At 41.6% G+C, this 25,371-nt stretch overlaps 2 protein-coding genes across 2 annotated transcripts; one reads left to right on the top strand and one right to left on the bottom strand.

The window, feature by feature from the left end:
• Positions 1-25: 25 nt before the first annotated feature.
• desmb (desmin b) lies at positions 26-9,201 on the top strand (the record flags this gene model as incomplete). The annotated part of the gene is made up of 9 exons (XM_083908593.1): positions 26-627; positions 3,751-3,811; positions 4,635-4,730; positions 5,145-5,306; positions 6,994-7,119; positions 7,870-8,090; positions 8,242-8,285; positions 8,558-8,649; positions 9,073-9,201. The coding sequence occupies 9 exons, from the start codon at positions 26-28 to the stop codon at positions 9,112-9,114; spliced, it is 1,446 nt and encodes a 481-aa protein (XP_083764719.1). The 3' UTR covers positions 9,115-9,201.
• Positions 9,202-12,499: 3,298 nt separating this feature from the next.
• Positions 12,500-15,663, bottom strand: tmem198ab (transmembrane protein 198ab; the record flags this gene model as incomplete). The annotated part of the gene is made up of 4 exons (XM_083908595.1): positions 12,500-12,652; positions 13,637-13,863; positions 14,829-15,410; positions 15,501-15,663. The coding sequence occupies 4 exons, from the start codon at positions 15,661-15,663 to the stop codon at positions 12,500-12,502; spliced, it is 1,125 nt and encodes a 374-aa protein (XP_083764721.1).
• Positions 15,664-25,371: the final 9,708 nt, after the last annotated feature.

Here is a 25,371-nt window from a genome sequence, read left to right on the forward strand (position 1 = left end):
TCTTCCCTCTCCGTCTCCTCCAGCCATGGCCTCCTACAGCTCCTCCGCCCAAAGCGCCTCCTCTTACCGCCGCACCTTCGGCCAGGGCACCTACGCCTCGCCCTCGCTCAACCGCTCCCTGTTCGGCCACGGCGGCGCCGGCAGCGGCACTGGAGGCCACGCGACCTCCAGGGTCTACGAGGTGACGCGCACCAAGGCCTCGCCGGCTTACCGCGTCTCCTCCGGCTACTACGGCGCGCCGCTGGCGTCGTCGGCGTCGTCGTCACGGGCCGCCGCCGCCGCCGCACGCTCCTACGCCGGCATGGGCGAGACGCTGGACTTCAGCCTGGCCGACGCCCTCAACCAGGAGTTCCTGACCACGCGCACCAACGAGAAGGTGGAGCTGCAGCACCTCAACGACCGCTTCGCCAGCTACATCGAGAAGGTGCGCTTCCTGGAGCAGCAGAACCAGGCGCTGGCCGTGGAGGTGGAGCGGCTGCGCGGCCGCGAGCCCACGCGCGTCGCCGACCTCTACGAGGAGGAGATGGGCGAGCTGCGGCGGCAGGCGGAGCTCCTGGCCAATCAGAGGGCGCGCGTGGAGGTGGAGCGCGACAACCTGGCCGACGACCTCGACAAGCTCAAAGTCAGGTGGGAGGGGCCACGGGAGATATGTGTGTGTGTGTGTGTGTGTGTGTTCCTTTAAGAAGTGAAAGGGTTTGTGTTTGTGTGGACTTGTTTTTATGGCCTTTTCAGGACCAGTAGACCTCATGGAGGCCAGAACCTGGTCCTAATGAGGCAGAAGCTCATTTCTGAAGGGACTGGTTAAGTTTAGGGCTAAAGTAATTAACTAGTTATGATTAAGGATTTAATTGGGATGTCCAAATGAATAGAAGTCAGTGCAGTGTCCTGAGAGGAATAGCGATGCAAACCTGTGTCTGTGTGTGTGTGTGTGTAAAAATCACATATACTGACTTTAAAAGTTACTATAAAAGGGAGAGAGAGAGTGAAAGACTAATTTATATTGTTTATTTTATTGTATTTGTGTTTAATGTTCAATATTTCATATAAATTCAAGTGGAAAATAACGAAATAAATATGCTCTGTGGTGTATGTCTGCAGCCACCGGAGGGTGAGGAGGTGTGTGCGTGCGTGTGTGTGTGTGTGTTCTTGTACTTGCAGCTTACTGAGGGCAAGTGAGGGTTTTTAACCAACAAAGTGAGGTCATTTTTATAAAGTGGGGACATTTTGGCCGGTCCTTACTTTGTTTTCGTTCACTTCCTTAGGTTGTAAACATGCTATACTCTGTTTTTGAATGAGGTCCTCAATTTGGTAAAAAAAAAAAGTTTTTCCACACGTTTTGCTCTGGGGCTCCACCTGCAGACATTTTATGGTACTGCACCCAGTAGTTCTTTATAGATGTCATTCATGAAGTAGATATTTTGTTGATTTATAAAGAGAAAATGCTGCAGCAAGTACAAGAATGTGTGTGTGTGTGTGTGTGTGTGTGTGTTTGTGTGTGTGTGTGTGTGTGCTGGACGTGTTATCTGCTGTTTGTTGTGGTTACACCAAGTATTTTTAACTCCTGACGATTGGGCCTGGTTTTTTTTAAAGGAGAATTCTGGGTTTTTTTCCACACCCAAAACAAAGAATAAAACACAGCAGCTTATATTGCGTACTGATATATTACCTACACATAATTATTAAATGTATACACTTGTTAGTACTTTACTGTTTTGTGAGCCGAGCGTTTCATATCCAAATTTGATGCAGTTATCGTCAAGAAAATAACGATAAACAATTAAACAGGTGTTGATGGTCTGGTTTTGTTCTGTAATTAATGAAACTTAATAAAAGTAAATGTTATATTGTATTTAAGAACAAACTCATCAACACTATTATTTTAAAATATATTAAACTGTACAATATATTAATGAACAGTGTACTTTGGTCACAATATTTATATATTTGCAGTAAAACTTATTATATAACATCTACATATATTATATATCATGCAGTCAGTGTTTGTTTTAGCTCTTGAGATATACAGCTACATCAATGTCACACAAAACTACATTAAAACTATAGATTATGTAATAATACAGGATTAAAAGCGCAAATATTGATAAGTAGGTGAATTTAGACCTGACTATGGACTTTAGACTGGACCAGGTGTGAAATGAGTCTGATGATATTGATTAGGATTAGGATTAGACATCATTAATCGTCTCTGAAGACAAAAACACACAGACATAAAAGGTCAAACAAACACAAAACATCTACTGCTGTTTCTAATCCAGAATATTCTCTAGGACAATAAAAACCTACAGATGAATACTGTGAGTGTTTCTGTTTTACTGCACGAGTCACACACACACACACACACACACACACACACACACACACACACACACACACACACACACACACACACACACACACACACACACACACACACACACACACACACACACACACCATTGTCCTCTTCTATAAAAGGAGAGGAAAGAGCTCAGCATATTTGGAAGATCTCTCTCTCTCTGTGTGTGTGTTTGTGTGTGTGTGTGTGTGTATGTGTGTGTGTGTTCTTGTAGTTGCAGCATACTGAGGACCAGGGAGGGTTTTTAACCAACAAAGTGAGGTCAATTTTACGGAGTGAGGACATTTTGTCCGGTCCTCACTTTGTTTTCATTTCACTTCCTTAGGTTGCTATAACATGCTATACTCAATTTGTAAAAAAAAATGTTTATACAAATTTCTGACGATATAGTATAGTATGACGTTTTTGTAAAATTTTGGGTCAAATTTTGGGTCAAATTTTTCTGTCAAAGATTTTTTCAAATTTTGGACGACATAGTATAGTATGACTTTTTGTCAAATTTTGGAACAAAACAAATTTTGCGTCAAATTCTTTACAACATAGTATAGTATGACGTTTCGTCAAATCTTCGACCAAAAATTTTATGTCAAAGGTTTTTTCAAATTTTGGATGACATAGTATAGTATGACGTTTTTGTAAAATTTTGGACCAAAAATGTTGTGTCAATTTTTATTTTCAAATTTTGGATGACAGTATAGTATGACGTTTTTGTAAAATTTTGGACCAAACATTTTGTGTCAAATTTTTTTTTTTTAATTTTGAATGACAGTATAGTATGACATTTTTGTCAAATTTTGGGTCAAATTTTTTTTGTCAAATATTTTTTCTAATTTTGGTCGACACAGTATAGTATGACGTTTTTGTAAAATTTTGGACCAAAAAAAAAAAAAAAAAAAATGGTACTGCAACCAGAAATTCTTTGTAGATGTCATTCATGAAGTAGATATTTGTTATTGTGTTGATTTATAAAGTGGAAATGCTGGTCCTCACTTTGTCAGCAACGCAGTCCTCAGTATGCAGTAAGTACAAGAATGTGTGTGTGTGTGTGTGTGTGTGGTTTACATCTGAAGTGCCAGCATCATAAAGATTCAGAGAGAAGACAGTGCTACTGCACTCCATATAAAATCTAAAATAACCACTGCACTGGAAAGTCCTTCACAGGGATTAATACGCTTTTTATCTGAGGCTTTTATTTCAGTTGCTAAATGCACTGTAGCCTTTAGTCTAATTTAAAGATGCATAATAAATAAAATGACCTGCTTCAGGGGATTACAGTAACATCCAGTAACACTCGGGCTGTTTCCACTTTTGTTCTTTTTCCATTTATTTTCCTCGTGTATTTGTTCCATTTGCACAGTTATCTGATCATGACTCATTCATTTCATCTGCACCAGGCTCCAGGATGAGATTCTGCAAAAGGAGGATGCAGAAAATAACCTGGCTGCGTTCAGAGCGGTGAGAAAACGTTTATTTTTATGCACAGATTAAGCCTGAACATGCAAAACATGTATCTGGAGGGATTAAATCATCACAGGCTTACAGCTTCATTACTAGAGTAAAAGTACAGATACCCCTTGCTAAATTTGACTCAAGTACAAGTAAAAGTACTACAGTCAGAAGTCTACTTAAGTAAAAGTACTGAAGTGCTTGTTTTTAAAAGTACGAGAGTACATTTTCTAACTATTATACATTAAAAAAACATTACTACTGCCACAGTGCTTACATTTACGTTACTTCCGAAACTTAAAAAAGACCTCGGTATTTTGAATTTGAGTGTAGTAACAGTTTTTGGCCACATTCTTACATATGGCGCCTTCAAAGGTGAAGTAAGTAGTTTATAGTGCCATCTAGAGGAGAGGCTGAACTTTACAACAAAGAACTGCTCCTCTGCTCACCCCCTCCCTTCCCTGAGCGCTACGGTGTCCTCAGCCGGTCAAATGTCGTCCTCGTCGTCTTTCTCCGTGTCAGCAGATGAGGTTCTAGTAGGAGGCGGGACTACAAGTAAAGCGACGCTTGATTTGTTCTCTCGCGTTTGTCCTTACAAGCTCCGGTAGAAACATGGCGTCTCGCTGCTAACAGTGGCTACGCAACCGCGGCCCGTGACCGTGTTATTTTACATGACTTTTTGAAACACTACAAAACTACAAAAACTATTATACAGCGACTAGACAATGCAGGAGCACATAATATGTATAAAAAAAGTGGATTTTTGGGTCATATAAACCCATAAATACTACACAGTGTCCCTTTAACCCTGAGCTGTAACTCATGTGTGCAGGACGTGGACGCCGCCACTCTGGCTCGTCTGGACCTGGAGCGACGCATCGAGACTCTGCAGGAGGAGATCGTCTTCCTGAAGAAGATCCACGAAGAGGTCTCTTCTTCTGTCGTCTTGTTATTAAGTCTTAACATCCGTTAAAAAGGCACAACTAATAACTTGCTATTTGCGCCTTGTGCTACAAATGAGGAGGATTCGCTCCGTGTGGGCGCCACACTTGGCCTCTTTGTGTTTTACGTCTGTCCACCTGTTGCTGCATCTGTCGCTCTTGCGTGTTCACGAGATGACGAAGAAGAGATTTGGTGGGGGAAATCGTACAAACGTTTCAGTTTCACACACAAAGCCCCGTGTGTGTGCGTGTGTGTGTTGGCAGCAACAAGCAGAGCGTTCAAATCTCCCTCAGCAGATGCACGGCTAAAATAACTGATCTGATCAGCAGAGGCTCGTCAGCTTATGTCTGAATGTGTGTGTGTGTGTGTGTGTGTGTGTGTGTGTGTTTTCTCACTGCAGGAGATCCGCGAGCTGCAGACCCAGATGCAGGAGACTCAGGTCCAGATCCAGATGGACATGTCCAAGCCGGACCTGACGGCGGCGCTGAGAGACATCAGGGCGCAGTACGAGGGCATCGCCGCCAAGAACATTTCAGAGGCCGAGGACTGGTACAAGTCTAAGGTGAGAGGGCAGACGCACCTTTAACTGAACGGTAAACGGGTAAGAAGAAATAAGTGAGGCATCAAACTTACCCCTGAAGGAAGATGGACTTCATCTTTAGGAACGTGCTTCAAAACACTCGGGCTGGTTCGTCCATCTGCGCTGCTGTAGAAAACAAGATGGCAGCCACGGTAAAACAAGGCCCTTGACCTGAAGTTCAAACATACACTATATGGACCTAACCCTACACCAACAGGGACTGTAATGACGTGTTCAAATACATTATACAGTACTTTAATGTGGACTTGGTCCCCCCTTTTTGCAGCTATAACAGCTTCCACACTTCTTGGAATACTTTCCTCAAGATATTTAAGTGTTTCTATGGGAACAGTACATGCATGAGTTCAGGCACTGACTGCACTGAAACTCTTGTGTCAAACCCAGAGGCGATTCTCGAGTCTGTAGGGGCCCTAAGCAAAAATTTCCAGGAGGCCCTTTCTTCCAACCAGTGTTCATCACCATTATGCTACAGATAATCTTACACCAACGAAAAATGCAAAAGTTAAAAAAAATATTTTTTTTTCAAAAAAATTAAATAACATGGAAAAACCTTGTAATTCAAAAGTATGTGAAACTATAAATGTAAAGAACAATAAAATACTGTAAATAGCTTTTAAAAAACATATATAAACTGAGTAAAAAACATATGCATTACACTGTAAATAATCCTCTTCATTTTCCAACTTGCAGAACGATAACTTCACACAGGTTAAAGTGAGGTGGGGCCCCTTTAGTGAGGTTTCCTACTGAGATGTCATTGCAAATCGCCCATTGTTGTTTAAGGGGGAAGGGGAGGCAACTGCTCACTGCACATTTCAGTAAAAACGGCTCTCAGGCTCCGGGTGTCAGGGGCCCCCTATCGGCTCGGGGCCCCAAGCAGTTGCCTGCCTTGCCTGTTCACAAACTGCGCCCCTGGTCAAACCATATCTTCATAGTCCTTGCTTTGTGAACTGGGGTGATGGATTAGTAAAGGGCCTTCGTCAAAGTGTTTCCACAGAGTTGGACGCACGGCATTGTCCAAAATGTCTTGGTATGCTGAAGCGTTAAGATTGTCCTTGATTGGAGATAAGGAGCTGAGAACCCAAAGCCCGTTTGAAACACCTGAATTTCAATACTTATAGTGTACACTCTTAGAAATAAGGGTTCCAAAAGGGTTTTTCTACAAGGGCTGAGGTTCTACCTGGAACCATTTGCTTCTGAAAAACCCTTTTCCCAAAGAAAGGGTTCTTGGTAACACTAATGGTTCCATTAAGAACCATTTTGATCGAGGGAACCCTTCAAAATCCCTTTCCTGAATAAAGGGTTTTAAAAGGGTTCTTGGTTTATAAAAAGGTTCTACTTGGAGCCAAAAAGGGTTCTCCTATGACAAGCCGAAGAACCTTATATGGTTCTACTTAGCACTTTTATTTCTAAGAGTGTACTTATGGGTATAGTTTACTTAATTTATACCAATAAATCTCCCAAATTGTACACACTGGACCCTAAAACATGGCAGAAACGACGGCAATTTAAGTCATGTGATGTACGAGCAATCTTTGGGTGTCAGATCTACCATGTGCAGAAAAGTATCTCAGCTCCTCTTGTGAGAGTGCATGAGAGTGCCTTTTAAACAGTTGACGCTTGACCTTTGACCCGTGCTCCTCCGCAGGTGTCCGACCTGAACCAGGCAGTGAGCAAGAACAACGAGTCGCTGAAGCAGGCGCGCCAGGAGACCATGGAGTTCAGACACCAGATCCAGGCGTACACCTGCGAGATCGACTCTCTTAAAGGCACTGTAAGTCAGACACACACACACACACACACATGAATGACATCTATAAATAACTACTGTTTGCAGTACCATAAAATGTCTGCAGGTGGAACCACAGAGCAAAAATCGATTATTCAATTTTTTTTATTTTTTTTATTTTTGTCCAAAATTTGACAAAAACGTCATACTATACAATGTCGTCCAAAATTTGAAAAAAAAATTGATGGAAAATTTTTGGTCCAAAATTTGACAAAAACGTCATACTATACTATGTCGTCCAAAATTTGAGAAAAAAAGTTGACACAAAGTTTTTGGTCCAAAATTTGACAAAAAAAATTTACCCAAAATTTGACAAAAACGTCATACTATACTATGTCGTCCAAAATTTGAAAAAAAAAATTGACGAAAAATTTTTGGTCCAAAATTTGACAAAAACGTCATACTATACTATGTTGTCCACAATTTGAAAAAAAAAATTTGACCGAAAAGTTTTGGTCCAAAATTTGACAAAAACGTCATACTATACTATGTCGTCCAAAATATGTTTTTTTTTTTTTTTTGACAAATTGAGTATAGCATGTTATAGCAACCTAAGGAAGTGATTTCAATGAAAACAAAGTGAGGACCGGCCAAAATGTCCTCATTTTGTAAAAATTACCTCACTTTGTTGGTTAAAAACCTTCACTGGTCCTCAGTATGCCGCAAGTACAAGAACACACACACACACGCACACACACAGATCAGTTTCCCTTCACACGTCGTCGTCTCTTGCAGAACGAGTCTCTGATGAGGCAGATGAGGGACATGGAGGACCGGCACGGACGCGAGGCCGGCGGCTTCCAGGACACCATCGCCCGCCTGGAGGCGGAGATCGCCAACATGAAGGACGAGATGGCGCGACACCTCCGCGAGTACCAGGACCTGCTCAACGTCAAGATGGCGCTGGACGTGGAGATCGCCACCTACAGGAAGCTGCTGGAAGGGGAGGAGAGCAGGTGACGACTGTACTGGGCTATTTAAATGTTCATTATTGTAAAGTTTAGCGCTCAAATTAACGGTTAAATGACCAAAAAGAAAGATTTTGTCAAAGATTATTGCAATTTAACAGTTTAACAGTTTAAATGTTATTTTAATCTCTCTCTGCAGAATTACCTTGCCTGTGCAGAGCTACTCTACCCTGAGCTTTCGAGGTACGACTGTATCGACTGGTACCTGAACGCACCACTGAAGCACACCCATAATGCAATTCACCCACAAGCTATTGTTCCTCCTAAAATAGATAATACACACATTAGTTCTTTAACATTAAGGTTTCTTTTTAGATTGTGCATCATTTATATTCCAGATTATTACCACAGTTGTACAAATACATGCAGATTATCATCTGGCTGAATTGAAAGTCAATAAATGTGACACTTTGACACTGATAATGATATTAAAAGTGACTTTTTTTTCCAAACAGAGACCAGTCCTGAACAGCAGCAGCAGAGAAGCTCTGAGATGCATTCAAAGAAAACGGTTCTTATCAAGACCATCGAGACGCGGGATGGAGAGGTAAAGACACTTTAAATTCAACCGTTCTGATCTTTAAACTAACGCTTTCACATCCTCGTCTGCCTGTAGATATAACAGCAAAAACATAATGGTTTCAGTGCTGAAAAGGCCTTGTTTTCCCCAGATTCCGCGCGTTCCTGATGCTCCCGAGTAAAACACAACAACACTTGTAACAACAAGTCGAGCCAAATAAATGCCGTCCAAGCATCATCACGTCCCATCTGAGTACAGACAAACACTGCAGTCACGTTAAAATAGCTTTCCCAGGCGTGTTGTGACCAGTTGGCGCAGCTATTTTATCAGTAAAAACACTACACTGTGATGCTGTGTGAATGCAGCAGCAGCAACAACAGCAACAGAAGAAGAAGTCTGAAGACACTGTAAAAAAAAAAAAACCCTCACCGTTACGTTTGTTCTCTCCAGGTCGTCAGCGAGTCGACGCAGCATCAGCAAGACATCATGTAAATCATCTGTGGAGCTGAAGAGGACAAGGAAACAACGAGATAAAGAACCAAACAACAACAAAACAATCAAGATGCACAAATAAAACCAGACGGGGAAAAAGACTCGTGATTACATCCTGTACCGCTGTTGCTTAAAAGCGATCAGAATGTGCGAATTTTAAGCAGCGTAAGAGCATCGTTAACTCTATCAGGCGTCATTTATCTTTAGCGATGCATTAAAAAAGGATTATAGGATTTTAGTGCTGGGCACTAGGTTAACGCATGTCGCGTTTCCGTGACGACTGACCGGAAAAAGACGAGCGCGGCGTCGCGTTTGAGTCCAGGCACCGTTTTACCAGTTAGCTCCGTTAGCTCGTTTAGCGCCGTTAGCTCGCCTACAGTCAAACTGGAGCGGTCTGTTTATTAAACGAATAACTAGCGTACCCGTGTACTGCGTACGTGTGCCTCTGTTTTTAAAGTTTAGCAGTTAGCGTAGAGACTCATTTTAACATTCCGGAGTCACGTAAACATGCCGTTAGCGCGCCTACAGTCGGACTGGAGCGGTCTGTTTATTAAACGAATAACTAGCGTACCCGTGTATTGCGTACGTGTGCCTCTGTTTTTAAAGTTTAGCGTTACTTTAGAGACTCATCTTAACAATCAGGAGTCACGTAAACATGATGTCACGCGCGCCTTTTTCCCCCCCGTCATGCGATAACTTGCGTTAACGTTAACCGCCGTTAACGTGCCCAGCACTAATTACTATTTTCCGGTAGAAATAATGTTTTTTGTCAAGAAAGTATCCATCTTATAAAAAAATCAGGGGCTGCTACAGTAGAATCAAGAAAAATAAGTCGATATTTTTGCGTCAATTGCCGAAAATAATATGAAAATACAGCATTTTTGTGTCCAAAAGATGAAGAAAAATGCTTTTGCAAGTGTGGGAAAGTCCACTTAGCAAATCCGATCAATTATTCACATTCACAGCTGTTGTTCAAGGTCGGAGTCGTAGTTATGGAGCAGAATAACGTCGACGGTGTGTGACCGTGGTTTTCGTGCTAAGGACAGATAAGAAGAAGGAGGAAGAGGAGGAGATGGAAGAGGAGATTAAAAGATGCCTGGAGATAGAAGAAGAGGTTTGTGGGAGGTAGAAAAGAGAGAAGTAGTGCAGGGGATTCAAAACTCAAAAGACCTGGGGGGGGAGGGGATATTTCACAGAATTTCAAAATAAAAGCATTTACATCGATATGGAACGAGTGGATTCAACGTGGTCCGTCGTGTTAAAAAGACGAGGCTCACACAGTGGTCGTATACAGGCCCATAGGAACACATGCTTTAATAATCATAGTCGTAATAGTCCATGTAAAAAAAAAAAAAAGGAAAATAAAAGAAAGAAAAGCATGGAGTTACTCTGGCCTACAGTGGTGACATCGCACTTGACTGAAATAAATAAATAAATCAGACAATAAATACACTGGAAAAAAAATGTCTCGGTTCAAAAAAAGAGTTTAAATAAAACGATAAAATGGTTAGAATAAAAAAAAGACATTAAGTGCTGAGTTATGTACAAGTTTCACATCAATGCACATGAAAGAAGGGAGAGAAAGACGAGTCCAGGAAGGATCGATCGGTGGGATCATGCATTTCTGTTCCCCCCGCAGAGTAAAAATGGAATTGTCCTCCTCCTCCTACGCGTTATTTCCCTCAAAAACATAAAAATAAATAAAAGGTAGAAGGCGATAATAATAATAATAATAATAATAATAATAACAAGTATTCACATTTTCACTGTTGACAAATAAATTGCCTTGGTTTGTCCCGGACGAGGAGGATGAACGCACACGATCGGAGGAAGTCCAAGTACGAGTTGGTATGGCCAAGATTCCACGTTTTCCTTTTTAACTCTGAGTTTTATTTACACTGACACCTCAGCGCACTCGCTCGCTCTCTTTAAGGTCGTTTTGGACGACTTCTTTAAAAACAGAGCGACGTTTTCGTAATCGATTAATCGGTTTGAAGCTTTTTTTCATGATTTAAAACACGATTCCTGATCGTTTTAGCTTCTTAAATGTGAATATTTTCTCTGTTTCTTTGCGCCACATAACAAAGAAATCATTAAAATTGAGTCGTTTTGGTTTGTGGACAAAATCAAGACATTGGAGAACGTCGCCTCAGATGCTGCTGTTACTGAAACGAAAAGCTCCAAATGGCAAAAGATGGAAATGCACCTGAATTTAGAGCAGAAACGTATTAGCTTCTAAAACACAGGAGTGTGTAATCGTGATATAACCTTAGGATTGGACCATCACACTGTAATTAATGACCCTTGACATAAAATACCCTTTCATTAAATCTATAGAATATCAGATTTTCATAGACACAGTGACTGACGGACAAATATGGGATGAAAACATACGACCAGCTCCGATCCGCAGTGTGAATAATAGAGGTGCCAGTGTAAAATCTGCTTTTTTGTGGTTTCTTACCCTGCTTCTTACCCACCCTTTAAAAAAAAAAAAAAAAAAAAAATCTGTGATCACATTTAATGCAAAAACCAAACAAATCAAATGGGAGATCTTCCAGTAATCCCCTCCTACAGATGGTACAGTCCAAGGAGGGGCAAAGGCACCTGTTTAAACAGATTCCCCAGCCCTCAGGGGAAAAGAAGAAGAAGAAGAAGAAGAAGTTTGAAGTGGTCGTGTTATCATCCAGCACCAATAGTGACACAAAAGGGTTTTTTTCCTCCTTCAAAAAGAGGTTTTAGTCTTTTAGTCCAGATGGCACAGACGCAAACACAGGATCCCCCTGTTTGCATTGAAGGGCCTTTTTAACTTCCCTTCATGGATAATCTTTATTGGGCGTTAAGAGTAGAAACAAAAGGCCGGGGCAAACCTGTATTTTCTTAATTTTTTCACCCGTTGTTTGAACCTGAGGCGAGGTTTTTTTTGCACTCAAACTCTAAAATATCCCTGATCTGGTTTCGACCTGTCGTGGTGACGGGTTACAGGTCAAAATCCAGGTACAAGCAGGCTCCGGTTTCCCAGTGTAGTAGGTTTGTGTGTGTGTGTGTGTGTGTAAGTGCATGCATGCATTTCTGTGCATATTTAAAATCTTCTTCTGAGAGACAGTGAAAAGAGGTTCAGTGAAAAACCTCTGCACCACACTGACAGCTCCAGCAGGTCTCCGTGGATGGAGAGTGGCTCTTTATGAACCTCATTATTTTATTAGTAAACGGTTAAACAAGTCCACGTTTTTTTGGGATTAAACCAGCCCTAAATATACGTTATCATCCTCTTAAGGGGGGCGAGGGCCAGATTGTTAAATCCAGTGGTTCCCGAGTCGGATCTCCCTGGTTTTCTCTGTGGTCCGTGGTGCGTTCAGGCGTCTGGTGAGGTGGACCAGGCGGGTCAGACTCGTAGCGACGGTCCCGCTGCTCCACTGAGGGGCGTCGTGGAGCTGCAGTCGTAGCCCATGTCCACCACCTCGTGGGGCCCTACGGACAAGCGGCCGGCGAAAGGATGCGCCAGGACCTGCCGCTCACGGAAACTCTGGATGTAGCTCTGGATTTAAAAAAAAAAAAAACATGAGTTCAAATTAAAAACAAACAAAGACACAAATAATACAATTTAAATCAAATGAAGTCTGAGACTGTTTTATGCAGTAATCCTGAAGTTAATTTCAAGACCTTTTTTAAAGCTCCCATAGACCGGATGTTCAGATTAACAATGTTTTAAAGGTGTGTATCTGCGCCATTACTGCGTTTATGAAGCTCTAAAGTTTGGAAACTGCTAAGAAAGCTGGATTTTATTGTAATCTCGGGCTCTGTCAGCGCTCTGAAAAAGCCTGGAATCGTGACGTAAGGATCCCGTCTCCTGAACGGCGGATCCTCCTGCTCCGGGTACTAGTCCGGGCACATCCGGTTGCGTTCATTGAACCGCAGAAGAAGAATAACGTCCGTTGTGGAGGTGTTTCACGAGCGACAGCGTCTTCCGACTCCGGGTCAAAGGTCGTCAAAGGGACTGCGGCGGGGAGTCGTGACAAAGCTATTTTTAAACACTGTTAAAACAATGTTTTGATAATGAGTAGCAGTGCATCCACCGTTCCAGAAGGGGGAGCTGCGCTTCTGAGAGCTGACGTGCTAATTACGTCACTTCCAGGTACCTGGCCAATCACAAGACAGTTGGGAAAGCTGTCGTTGGCTGGGCCAATCACAACACAGTTCTGTCGTCTGGGGGTGAGATTTCAGTCTGAAACAGCGCGGCTGAAGAGAGCTTCAGTCAGGAGAGATTTCTATCGGCTCGTTTGCAGCAACTAGGAGGTTTTTGACCATAAAAACAAGTTAATGTATGTAAATAGACCTCCATAACTAACATATATGTGCAACAGGACCACTCTATGTGAGCTGTAAGACTTTTTTAAGAGGAATCCAGAGGAAATCCTCAAACATTACTCCAATATTGAACTGAAACAGGAACAAAACTTATATCCAAACACACATTTAAACATGTAAAACAAGCGCTGAGCGTTTGAGGCTAATCAATCACCGGCGAGAGGACGTCCGTGTCGTAGCGGCGGATGGGGATGGGCTTGCGGCGGTAGGCGGGGTCAGTGAGCTGCTTGGCCAGGTGGTGATGGCTCGACGAGGAGGCGGAGCCGTGCTGCTGCTGCTGCTGATGCTGCTGCGTCTTCTTCTTCTTCTTGCTGCGGTAGCGGTCGTCGCGCTGGCGTATCCGCATCACCTGCATCCTCCTCTGCTGCCGGCTGATGATGACTGTGGAATGACGGAGGAAGTCAGAGTGAATATTAATGTTCCTCCATGACTGGATTGAGGGACTTAGTGTAAAGAGTGTATATTGCATCCATTAGAACGCTGGAGAGAAGGTTGCTGGAAATGAGCCTCTATACACCTATGTACATATTCCATTAAAAACCAGACGTTTGCAGCTAGAATAGTCATTTACCACATTAACAATGTATAGAGTGTATTTCTGATTCATTTAATGTTATATTCATTGAAAAAAAAAAAAGGTGCTTTTCCTTCAGAAATAAGGAAATTTAAAAAGCAATTCTCAATGTTTTATTTTTTTTCTCCCAATGTTTTTTTTTCAAAATGTTATTTTTTTTCTCAACATTTATTCATTTTCCTCAATCAATTTTTTTTCTCAATTTATTTTTCAAATCATTTTTTTCTCCAAATGTTTGTTTTCCTCAATTCATTTTTTTCTCAATTTTTTTTTCAAATTTTTTTTTTCTCCAAATGTTTGTTTTCCTCAAAATTTTTAGAAAATGTTCTCAAGATGTATTTTTTTTCCCAAATTTCTTTTTTTCTCAATTCTTTTTCAATTTTTTTTTCTCCAAATGTTTTTTTCCTCAAATTTTTTTGAAAAATGTTTTCAAAATTTTAATTTTTCTCAAAATTTTAATTTTTCTCAAAATTGTAATTTTTCTCAAAATTGTAATTTTTCTCAAAATTAATTTTCTTCTCCAAATGTATTTATTTTTCTCATAATTATTGTTTTTTTGTTCAAAAAAATTTTTTTTCTCAAAATTTAAAAAAAATGTTAATGTTAAAATTTAAATTTCTTTCTCAAAATGTATATTTTTCCTCATAATTTTAATTTCTTTCTCAAAATGTGTTATATTCATTGAAAAAAAGTGCTTTCCTTCAAAAATAAGGACATTTCTCAGTGACCCCAAACTTTTGACTGGTAGAGTGTGCAACAATATCTCCCTCACCCTTTGTGTGCGAGTATCCCTCGGCCGTCACCTTCCACTGGACGATGACGCCCAGCAGGGTGAGCGCGGGCCACACGCCGAGCACCACCCACGTCAGCCAGCACACGGGTTTGGCGGGCGCCGCCTTCAACCGCTCGTACATGTACAGCACGAGGGCGAAGAGCTCCACGAAGTAGTCCAGCGCCACCGTGATGACGGCGGCGCCGAACACCGCCGTGGACAGCGTGGTGAAGAGCCGCTGCCACTGCAGGGCGAGCACGGCGAACAGCATGCCCAGGCCAAGCAGCACGCCAAGGGGCACCCAGACGGAGCGCGGCGGGCTGTCGGACAGCTCCTCCAGGCCCACCAGGGTGGCCACGGCCACCAGCAGGCCGAGCAGCAGGCCCACCATGAAGAGGCCCACGCTGCGCACCAGCATGGTGACCAGGCCGCAGAGCGTGCCGATGCCCAGGCCGATGCCCACCGAGGCCTCCACGCTCAGCTGGGTGTCCAGCACGCGCTCCTTGTAGCAGAGCATGAAGATGACGACGGAGCCGAACATCAGGCCCGTCAGGAACATCACCGCTTTGAAGCAGCGGTAGCCTGAGAAGAAGAAGAAGAAGAAGGAGTATAAGATGTCATCGACGAGGCTGTAGATCAATGTTTTTTTGGTTTTTTGGTTTTCTAACTCACCAAAGAAGCAGTAAATGATGCCGAAGAGGCAGCACATGGAGCAGACCACAGACGGAACCACCTTGTAACGGCCGCCAAAGTCCTCGCAGCCGCTCAGCCGCTCGGGCCACTGCTCCTGCTCCTGCTCCTGCTCGGTCAGCAGCGTCTCCAGTGTGGTCGTCATGGTGGAGGAGAGAGGAGGAGGGATGGAAGAGGAGGAGCTGGAGGAGAGGAGGCGATCAGGTGGGAGGCAAGGGGCAGCAGAGGCTACGGAGCACGGTCCAGCCGCATGGTTTCACCTGTGGATGGAGAACAAGAGGAGACTTTGGGTGAATTCCAATTGCAAGTGCTGTCCCGATTCTCAGAAAAATTAAGATGAGGACCAAGTTTAAGGGCTGTATCGCCCTCAATATTGAGATTTTCCGAGACCACCCTTTGGAGCAAGGGCTACCCAGAATGCATTGCGTGTTTTCACATGAGAAAGATGGCGTCGAAAGCAGCGAAACGAGTGCGATACAAATGAAGTATTTTCTTTGTTAATAGAGATATAAAAATGATGAAAACCATTTTATTATCTTAGTTTAGGCCCATATTATGGATAACTGACGTCATTGTTGCGTAACATTTTTTTTTTTTACGATCTTTTGTCAATAAGTCGTGGTGTGTGGTAACTGTCAGCTGAGTATTTGTATGAGTATCATCTTATAACTAACTGACAACCTAATAACTTGACTGACAAACGGATCGTAATAAATAATCCTGACGTAAATGTGTTCTTCTTCTTCTTCTTCTTCTTTTTTGGAGTTGACAGACTGGACGCAGCTTTCGTGTTATTCTGCCCCCTACAGTCTGAAGACGTATCTGCATTTAAGGGGTGTCCCATTTCTAAGTGACAAAATAACCCTCAACACTTGGTTTTGAGGGCCAGTTAAGATTAAGGGTTGAGCTTGAGGGTTAAGATAGGAATTGGAATTGGGTTTGGAGGAGGTTGAGATCAAAATAAATCGATTTGGGTTAGAGCAGAGAAAAATCAGCACAGCGAAGCAAAGAAACGCATAAATAAATACACACGAGCGCGTGTTTCGTCGTCAGTGAAAGTGGAATCAGCAGATTAAAAATAGCTCGGCTAACAGCAGCGTTTCAGCGTGTAAACGAGGGTGACTATCACAGGAAGGAGGAGAAGAACCCAGGCGGCTTCCTCCAGGCTAAAAAAAAAACGACTGTGAAACATCCACCATTTCAAAGCGTTTTATTTAAAAGAACAATGACTCGCAGCATCGGAGGTCATCTCTTCTGTGCGGCTGAAGCAAACAATCCATTATTAATCCACTACTAAATTTTTCAGCTTCTCAAATATTAATATTTAGCCGTTTTCTTTCTTTTGCGCCGCGTAGCAAAGGAATCATTAACACCGTTTAACGTCGCGTTTGTATTTGTGGACAAAACAAGCAACGTTTCAGAAACGTCGTTACTTCGCGGTTTGGGAAACAAAGCGATCGAAATTTTCCGACGTTTTGTTTGACAAAACAATCGACGGATTTAATTGACGACGAGGACGATCGTTAGCGACCTCCTCTTCTGTCGATACTTTCCCACACCTCCTCCTCCTCCACCTCCTCCTCCTCCCGGCTGTTTTTGTTCTCCATCTCTGGGGTGAGTCCAGTCCAACATTTCTGGGTCAGACTCAAAAGTGCTTATGTAACCTCTCGTCTGGAGGCTTCCCTCTCCTCCTCCTCTAACCCCTCGCTGCATCCTCGTCTGCCCTCTGTCCTCAATCCTCGCGTCCTACGACCTTCCTACGACCTTCACTTTCAGTCACACTTCTTTTAAAAAAACATTGTCCTGCAGGGAATTCTGGGGGTTTGTGAGGTCGACACTGACTCACAGCTGTGTCTGTCCAAAGTGGAAGTGAGATCTGTGTGTTGATGGTCAACAGCAGAGCCGTTTCTTGCTATTATGCGGACTATGCAGCTGCATAGGGCCTCACAGCCATCAGGGGGTCCCCCCCCCCCCGAGCTGCAAGTTCAGACTCATATTTTATTATATTTTTGAGAAGTACCCGTCTTTATTTGCATGTATTGGATGCATTCATTATGCACGTATTTGCAAAGCATGTAAGCGTTTGTGGGGTAATGAGAAAAAGTTAGGAATCTCTACCTCAAGTTTGAAAAAAATAGGGACCCCCAAATAGTATCTCGCATAGGGCCCACAAACAGCTAGAAACGGCCCTGGTCAACAGTTCTGCCTTAAGGGAAAATATCTCATTTCTGACAGATGATGCGATTGTGGTTTGACTCGTGAGGTCATTTTAAATCCAGCTTTGGCTCAAAAGTTTAGTTCATTAAGTCACAGATTTAAAAACATAATCGATTACAACCAGAGAGACGACGTCGAAAACTTAAAGATGCTTTGTGAATATCTTCCAATATGTAAATGACTTTAAAGGCAATTAACCATTAATCATCACCTATTTTGATGATTCTCTAGTTTTTCCAGCTTCTTAAATGTGAATATTTGCTGATTTCTCTGCTCTGTGTGACAAAGAAATCAGTCAAATGTAATAAATGTGCAGGTTTGGTGGATTCTCATCAACAAGTTCTTGATTAATCGTGTGAATAATCAGAAATTCATCACTTATGGAAAGTAAGTGTTAATTGCAGCCCTAGATGAAACCCTGGCCTTTATGTGATGCTGATCTTTTTATCATTTTATAATTTTTATCTCATTGCTCTTTCTTTGTGAGCACCTTAAATCAACTTCTAGTCGATTTATTTATACGGTTTATGTGTGTGTATGTCAATTTTTACGTGAAAGCACTGAGTTAAGTGTTGTTTTTGAAAGGTACTATACAAATATAGCTATTATTGTCATAATAACTAACAACTGAACTGAGTCACAAAAGAAACTGTTCATGGGAAATTGTAAAATATACAGTTTAAAAAATGGCTCTCGAAATGCAGACAATATTTTTATCCAAACGTCATATTAATAATCATCTTTTTGTGGAGGATTATCAGGTCACGACTGATTGACCCTGTGTTGACGCACTAAGCCGTTTCCTTCTGCTGCAGATAAATTAAAAAAAGCAGTGTTTCATGTTTGCAGACGGCTCATCGTCATCTAATTAAAAAAAAGCAAAATGAAGAGCAGCGAAAAACAAACACAGGGCTTTTCTTTCCGATGCCTTTTCAGCAACAACAACTGCACTCTCCTCCTCCTCCTGCTTCCTGTCTGTTGCCATGCCGACGTCTGTACACTGACAGACAGCAGGCGGTAACAGGGGGTCGAGTCCAAACGCATTCGTCCAATGAGAAGCGGCTCGAACTCCCATAGCAACAGCACCAGAGCCAATCAATGACCTCGTCTCTTCCGTCTCAGTGTGTTCAAATTAAAAAAAAAAAAAAAGAGAAGCAGGTCCTGCTCCGATGGCAACGCTGCTATCAACTCTGGTGCCACATGTCCCAGCATCCTTTGCGGCGTACGTGTGATGTAATGTAATGTGTGCAACAGACAGCGAAAGCACAGGTGTCACCGATAACACGACGATGGCTCCGTTCTGTCCATTTACTCTGCAATTACTCTGGGTTTTATTTCCCCTCACTGTGACATGAAAAAGGGCGATAAAACTGTATAAAAACATAATTCATCTTGATTCAAGAAAAAGGAACATTTCTGATTCTACAAGTGAGGCCATTTTCATTTTCAGAGCGATAAAAACTGCACGAGCTGCTTCCGAGTAGAGTTACAGCAATGACAGCTATTATATCAACAGGTTACTTTAAATAGATGTGGCAAGTGGTGGATCCTATGGAGAGCCAACTGAGTCTAAATTAATTAGTAATTTTTTATTTTTTTTATTTTAATGAGTTAATTAATTAACTAAATAAATAAATAAATACATACAAAAATAAATACATAAAAACAAAATAAATAAATAAATGTACATTTTTGTATTTATTTATTTTTTTATTTAGTTAATTAATTAATTAACTCATTAATTAATTAATTAACTAAATAAATAAATAATTAAATACAAAAATAAATACATAAAAACAAAATAAATAAATAAAAACAGAAAAACTAAAATAAAATAAAACATAAATAAATAAATAAATAATTAAAAACATAAATAAATAAATAAATAAAAGTGTTATTTTAAGGAGACTTATTTCCAAAAGACACATTTATTTATTTATTTATGTTTTTATTTATTTGATTTTGACTGCGACGGCTCCCCATAGAACCCAACACGACGATCGCAGCAATGCCTCGGGGACAACGCACGTTAACTGACTGCAACCTGATTGACTGTATCTACAGTAAAATATATACAGTATTTACCATTTCCTGTGATTAGTAGTGGAATGCCTCCCCCAACTACTAATTTTAACCAACAAACTTGTTTCTGTGATACTACGTCGCAATCATGCAGCGTCACATCACGATATCTGTCCAACCGAAGAAAACCAAACAGTCCGTGAAAAAAGTTAAAAGTGCAGGATTTCGCTACATTAATTTTGATTTTTAAAAAAAATATATTTTTCCAAAATGATTTGGCGACCCCCCAGAAATCATCTCGCGACCCCAAGGTTGAGAACGGCTGGTTTACAGGTTTACGCAGACACACTGACACAGATGTGTGGCCATTTCCAACGCCGACGTCATCCGCCATTACTCAGAAACGCAGCGGAAGAACAAGGCCTTTTCATAAATAACGGAGGGAAGCGAGTCTATTAATAAACGAGAGTGGCTGAGGAGCACACGCTGCAGCAGGTCTGAGCTGTGGGACGGAATCTAGATACAACAACTCTGGTTTAAAAAAAAGAAGAAGGAATTTGCTGCTTTGTGCTCCGACTTCACACCAAAACATAATTAAAATCGCAGACGAAAGAGCAGGAGACTAAGCCGAGAAGAAAGATCTAACAGATGTCGGGGAGGAACAAATATGCAACACAAGAATCTAACGCATAAAGTGTGAAACAACTGCACAGCGCGGTTACGTCGTGTAGGTTTCATAACCCTGTGACTCATAGCGTCTCTTCATTTGCCGGTGTATTTCAGAACATGAACCAGTCACGCCTCCTCTGCTAGGTTTACGTCGTCCTACCGGACAAAAAAAACCAAGGAGGACTCGAGGACAAACAAATCAACAGATAAATCGTAAAAAAGATATAGGGAATATTAAAGGGATAGCTCGGAATTTCGGACATAAGACCTATTTTCCAACTCAGCCGGTGTGATGGAGACGTCTGGAGATGTTTTCAAGAAATTTCATTCAGTTCTTCTAGTTGCCGAGTTCGCTGATGCTATGGCTAGCGCCATATAGTGCGATACAAGTTAGCATGGCATTAAAAACACTCGTATCGACTCCACAGTGCACCCGAGGCAAATCTATTGTAACGGCAGACTATCGATGTACATATCTGTGTTGATAGAATAATATTTGAAACAAAACTAACGTCGCATCGCATGAATTTTTGAGGGACTACTTTCTCAGCACTATACTTCCGGCAGCGGAATCAGTCCGCCGCTGCCGGAAGTATGACGCGCTGCTGCTGCTGCTGAGACATAAATCCTTCAAATTGCAAGGTTGGTTTTATTTCAAACATTCTATCAACACAGATATGTACATCGATAGTCTGCCGTTACAAATCGATTTGCCTCGGTGCACTGTGGAGTCGGTATGCTAATGCCATGCTAACTTGTATCATTGACTTGCGCTAGCCGTAGCATCAGCGAACTCGGCAACTAGAAGAACTGAATGAAATTTCTTGAAAACGTCTCCATCGCACCGGCTGAGTTGGAAAATAGGTCTTATGTCCAAAATTCCAAACTATCCCTTTAAGAGGGATTATTTATCGGCCAAATCGAGCTGCATCTCTTCCCTCACTTTACCGTTTCGTGTGCGTCGTTAGCGCTCGTGCTCAGTGACCGACATCCATCCGCGTTAATCCCATCACGTGAGGCCTCCGGGTCAGAGACGGAGGGTCGGGTCGATGCTCCCACAGTGACCTCATCTGTCGCTCGGAATCAGCCGCTGACCTCACAGCGGCCTGTAGCACCGTTACTGCGGCCACCGCAGGGTAAAAACCTCATTAATCTCATTTTTAAACGTGTTAATGTAGATTAATCGCGATCAGAAGTTTGCTTTCCTTCTAATGACTAATTATCAAGTGGTAACCAGGTCATCTTAAAATACAGGCTCAACATGGATGACCTCCATCCTGTATGCAACAAAAAAATGCACCTATCCTTAGGTCCACGTCACATGAGACCATTTAGAAAACACAACAGATTTGTCACGCAGCAGAAAAACAGCATGTGTTGATGACGCTGCATAAACACAGAACACTTCATGTCCCTGATGTCTACGGTTTAAATTGTGCCAAATTAAAAAAGGAACAACATCAGCGAAATGGATGCATTAACATTAAATGGTAATTAAAGGGTAAAAAAAAAAAAAAGGGTCTGGGACGACAGCCTATCGATTACTTGATTATTAATCTATTACTAAATTAATCTTCAACTACTTTTGATAATTGCTTAAGTGTTTTTAAAAGAACTATTGCAGTGCCCGTAAGAAGTATGTATTCCTATAGAGGGAGCTGAAGAAGATTTTTCAGTTATGGTAATGCATGATAAGGAACGTAAAGGCTAACACCGTTTTGTTGGCTAGCATGGCTGACAAGTCACAACAGCTAGCTACGCTAATGCTAATTGAACATGAAAACCTTTGCGTTGTGCCTCATGAGGTTGCACAGTGTCGGTATTATGTTAGCCACACGCTAATGCTAATGCTAATCCTAGCCTCGCTAGCTTACCTTTGGAAACGGGTTCGTCGAGTTAGCCGCAAAGTAGTCGCATGCTAATGCTAAATAAACGTGTGCTCGCGTATTGGTTTCAGAGGTTGCAGCTTCTTAAACGTGAATATTTCCTTGGTTTTTTTTTGCTCCACGTCACAAAGAAATCATGAAAATGGAATCAAAATCGTTAGTTGCAGCCAAGAGTCAAGATATTTCGCCATCCTTAAAAAAGTGGGTCCCTAAATAGAAAGTTTGGGAAACACTGGCTTAGAGGGTTTAGGAAGTAGGTCAGTGAAAAATGACAAACATGCAAGGTTGAAGATGAGATGATGGAAGAGAATTATTAAAACAAAATTCAGGGTCAGAATAAGGGAAGAAGATATTGAAAAGTAAAATCTGCAACATCTGACAGTGATTTCCCTTTAATAAATAAGTCCTTCCACAGGTTACACAACCACGCTTTATTGTCGTAGCGCATTATTCACCGTGCATGAGCTTCTCGTCCAAATCGGTTTGCACAAAATTGGCAAAGTTCCCCCCCCCCCCCCCACACGTGATTCAGAGCGAAGAGAAGCCGACGCACAAAGATCCATGTGTTCAAAAACAGGTGCAACAGAAAAATCCCAGCAAGGCCACTCACACTGATGAATGGAGTTAAATACATGACGAAATTAATGCCTATTTGAATTGATTAATACTATTCTTGATCCCCCAACTGTGTTTAAATCAATGTATTTCGTCACTTTATTGCTCAATAATTGCACTTTTTAACCCGTTATAGTGTAGATTGTGTATAGTTTGACGAGTGGAAAAGCATCCTAATGCTGCTACGACACATACATGTCCCTTTTTAGGATTAATTGGCTGGTAAATATGCATTTAAATATTGGTAAATCCTATTTTTCCTTCACTAAATCCTTTAAATCTTGCACACGATGATTCATTTATTCTATAAAACACAGGAATAAAGTGCAAAATCACATAGAATTAACACAAAATAATCTTTAGAATGAACAAAACAAAGCCTTACTTAAAAAAAAAAGGATGCTGTTCCACTGAAAGCAGAATTACAAAAGTGCTCTTTTGTGCTCCATCACTGACCTGAAAAAGGTGCCAGTCTGACCGCGACGACCGCAGCATCTTCCCCTCGCTGCTCGTCTCGTGTCTGAACCACTGCGTTTTTTTTTTTTAAATGAGCAAACTGATCAGGAGTTGTCAGACCTGGCTCCGTCTCTCAGTGCTAACAGTCTGCTGAGGGGGGAAAACTCTGCCAAAGACAGGTTTTCGTGACGAGCATCGTCGGAGCAGCTGCCAGCTCGCAGCAGAGGGAGGAAACAAACGTGTCAGCGGGTTTACGTCGCGCGTGTGTGTGTGTGTCCGAGTCCGGGAGACAAGTGTCGTCAACGGACGTCGCTGATAATCGGGGGCACGTTAAAATGTCACACATCACTCTGCACGTGTCAATCAATCGTGGTCGCTTTTGGATACGTGACCGTGCAGAGAAGGAAGTGGCTGCAGCGCGACGACGATGCCAAAAGAAAGAGATTATTCTCGGATATTAGGCTTTAAAGGTGAAGTAAGTAGTTTATAGTGCCATCTAGAGGAGAGGCTGAAATTTACAACAACGAACTGCTCCTCTGCTCACCCCCCCCTCCCTTCCCTGAGCGCTACGGTGTCCTCAGCCGGTCAAATGTCGTCCTCGTCGTCTTTCTCCGCTACAAGTAAAGCGACGCTTGATTTGTTCTCTCGCGTTTGTCCTTACAGGCTCCGGTAGAAACATGGCGTCTCGCTGCTAACAGTGGCTATGCAACCGCGGCCCGTGACCGTGTTATTTTACATGACTTTTTGAAACACTACGAAAATGAAACAAAAACTAGACAATGCAGGAGCACATAATATGTATAAAAGAGTGGATTTTGGGTCATATAAACCCATAAATACTACACAGTGTCCTTTAAAGGCGCCATATGTAAGAATGTGGCCAAAAACGGTTACTACATTCAAATTCAAAACACTGAGGTCTTTTAGGTTTCCTTTTTTGACCTAACTAGCAACCCATGGTTGCTCGTCAGCTGAGACTCTACTGACTGCAATGATTGGTAGACGGCGGTAGGTGGCGCCACATGCAAGAAGACATGATTTCAAAACATAAACATGATTTGCAGTCTGCAAAATATTTTTTTTTAATGCAAATATTTTGTCTGTACTGTTGTTGTTGGTGAGTTCAGTTTGTTATATGAACATTATTCCTGAGTCTCTGTGACATATTAGGAGGATTTTAGATTTATTACATAATGCACCTTTAAATGACCTTTGAACAGCATTTTCTACTGTTCTGAAATTACTCGGGTTCACATGAGCAGAACGTTAATGTTTGAATTGTTGGAATAAAATGCCAAAAGTGCCAACTTCGGAAGCTAAAAAGCAACTTAAAAAGCACACAAATGCAAAAATAATCCAAAAAAAAAAACACCAGGCCCATATTACAACGATACATTTACAAATGACCAAACTAAGATTTAGATTAAGATTTTTTTGCGTATTGACACTAAAGATATATATAAATACAGACAGAGTGGTTTTCTGAAATGTTTTTTTTGTTGCATTTAAGCCTCCGACCACTAGTTGGCAGCAGGCTTTTGACCATTCAGTTCTTTTTACAATGAGAGTTTTTCTGAACATAAACTATTTTTGGGGTGAAACAAAATGCAATAAATGACATTGAGTGTCATATCCTGATATATATTAATAGGGTTAGGGTTGTTTTGATGGATATTAGGGCTGGATTACACAGATTAGATAGATTTTTTGTAATTAAATCAAGTTTCTGATCAGTTCAGCGCATTGAAAGTAACTATGTTGTGTTTCTTTTTCATATAATGACATATAAACTGAATAAGACATTTGAAAAACATCATTTTGTCATTTTACGAACCAAACAATTACTTGATTAATCTGGAAAATAACATAGATTAATGGATTATGAATAACTGTTTTACAGTGTCAGATGACACACAAGGGACGACACTCAAACACCTCCTTCTTCTTCTTGCGATATAAAAAGAAAGAAAACCATCTGCGGCGCTCGC

This window comes from Microchirus variegatus (assembly GCF_963457635.1).
Source record: "Microchirus variegatus genome assembly, chromosome: 22".
Lineage (NCBI taxonomy): Eukaryota > Metazoa > Chordata > Actinopteri > Pleuronectiformes > Soleidae > Microchirus > Microchirus variegatus.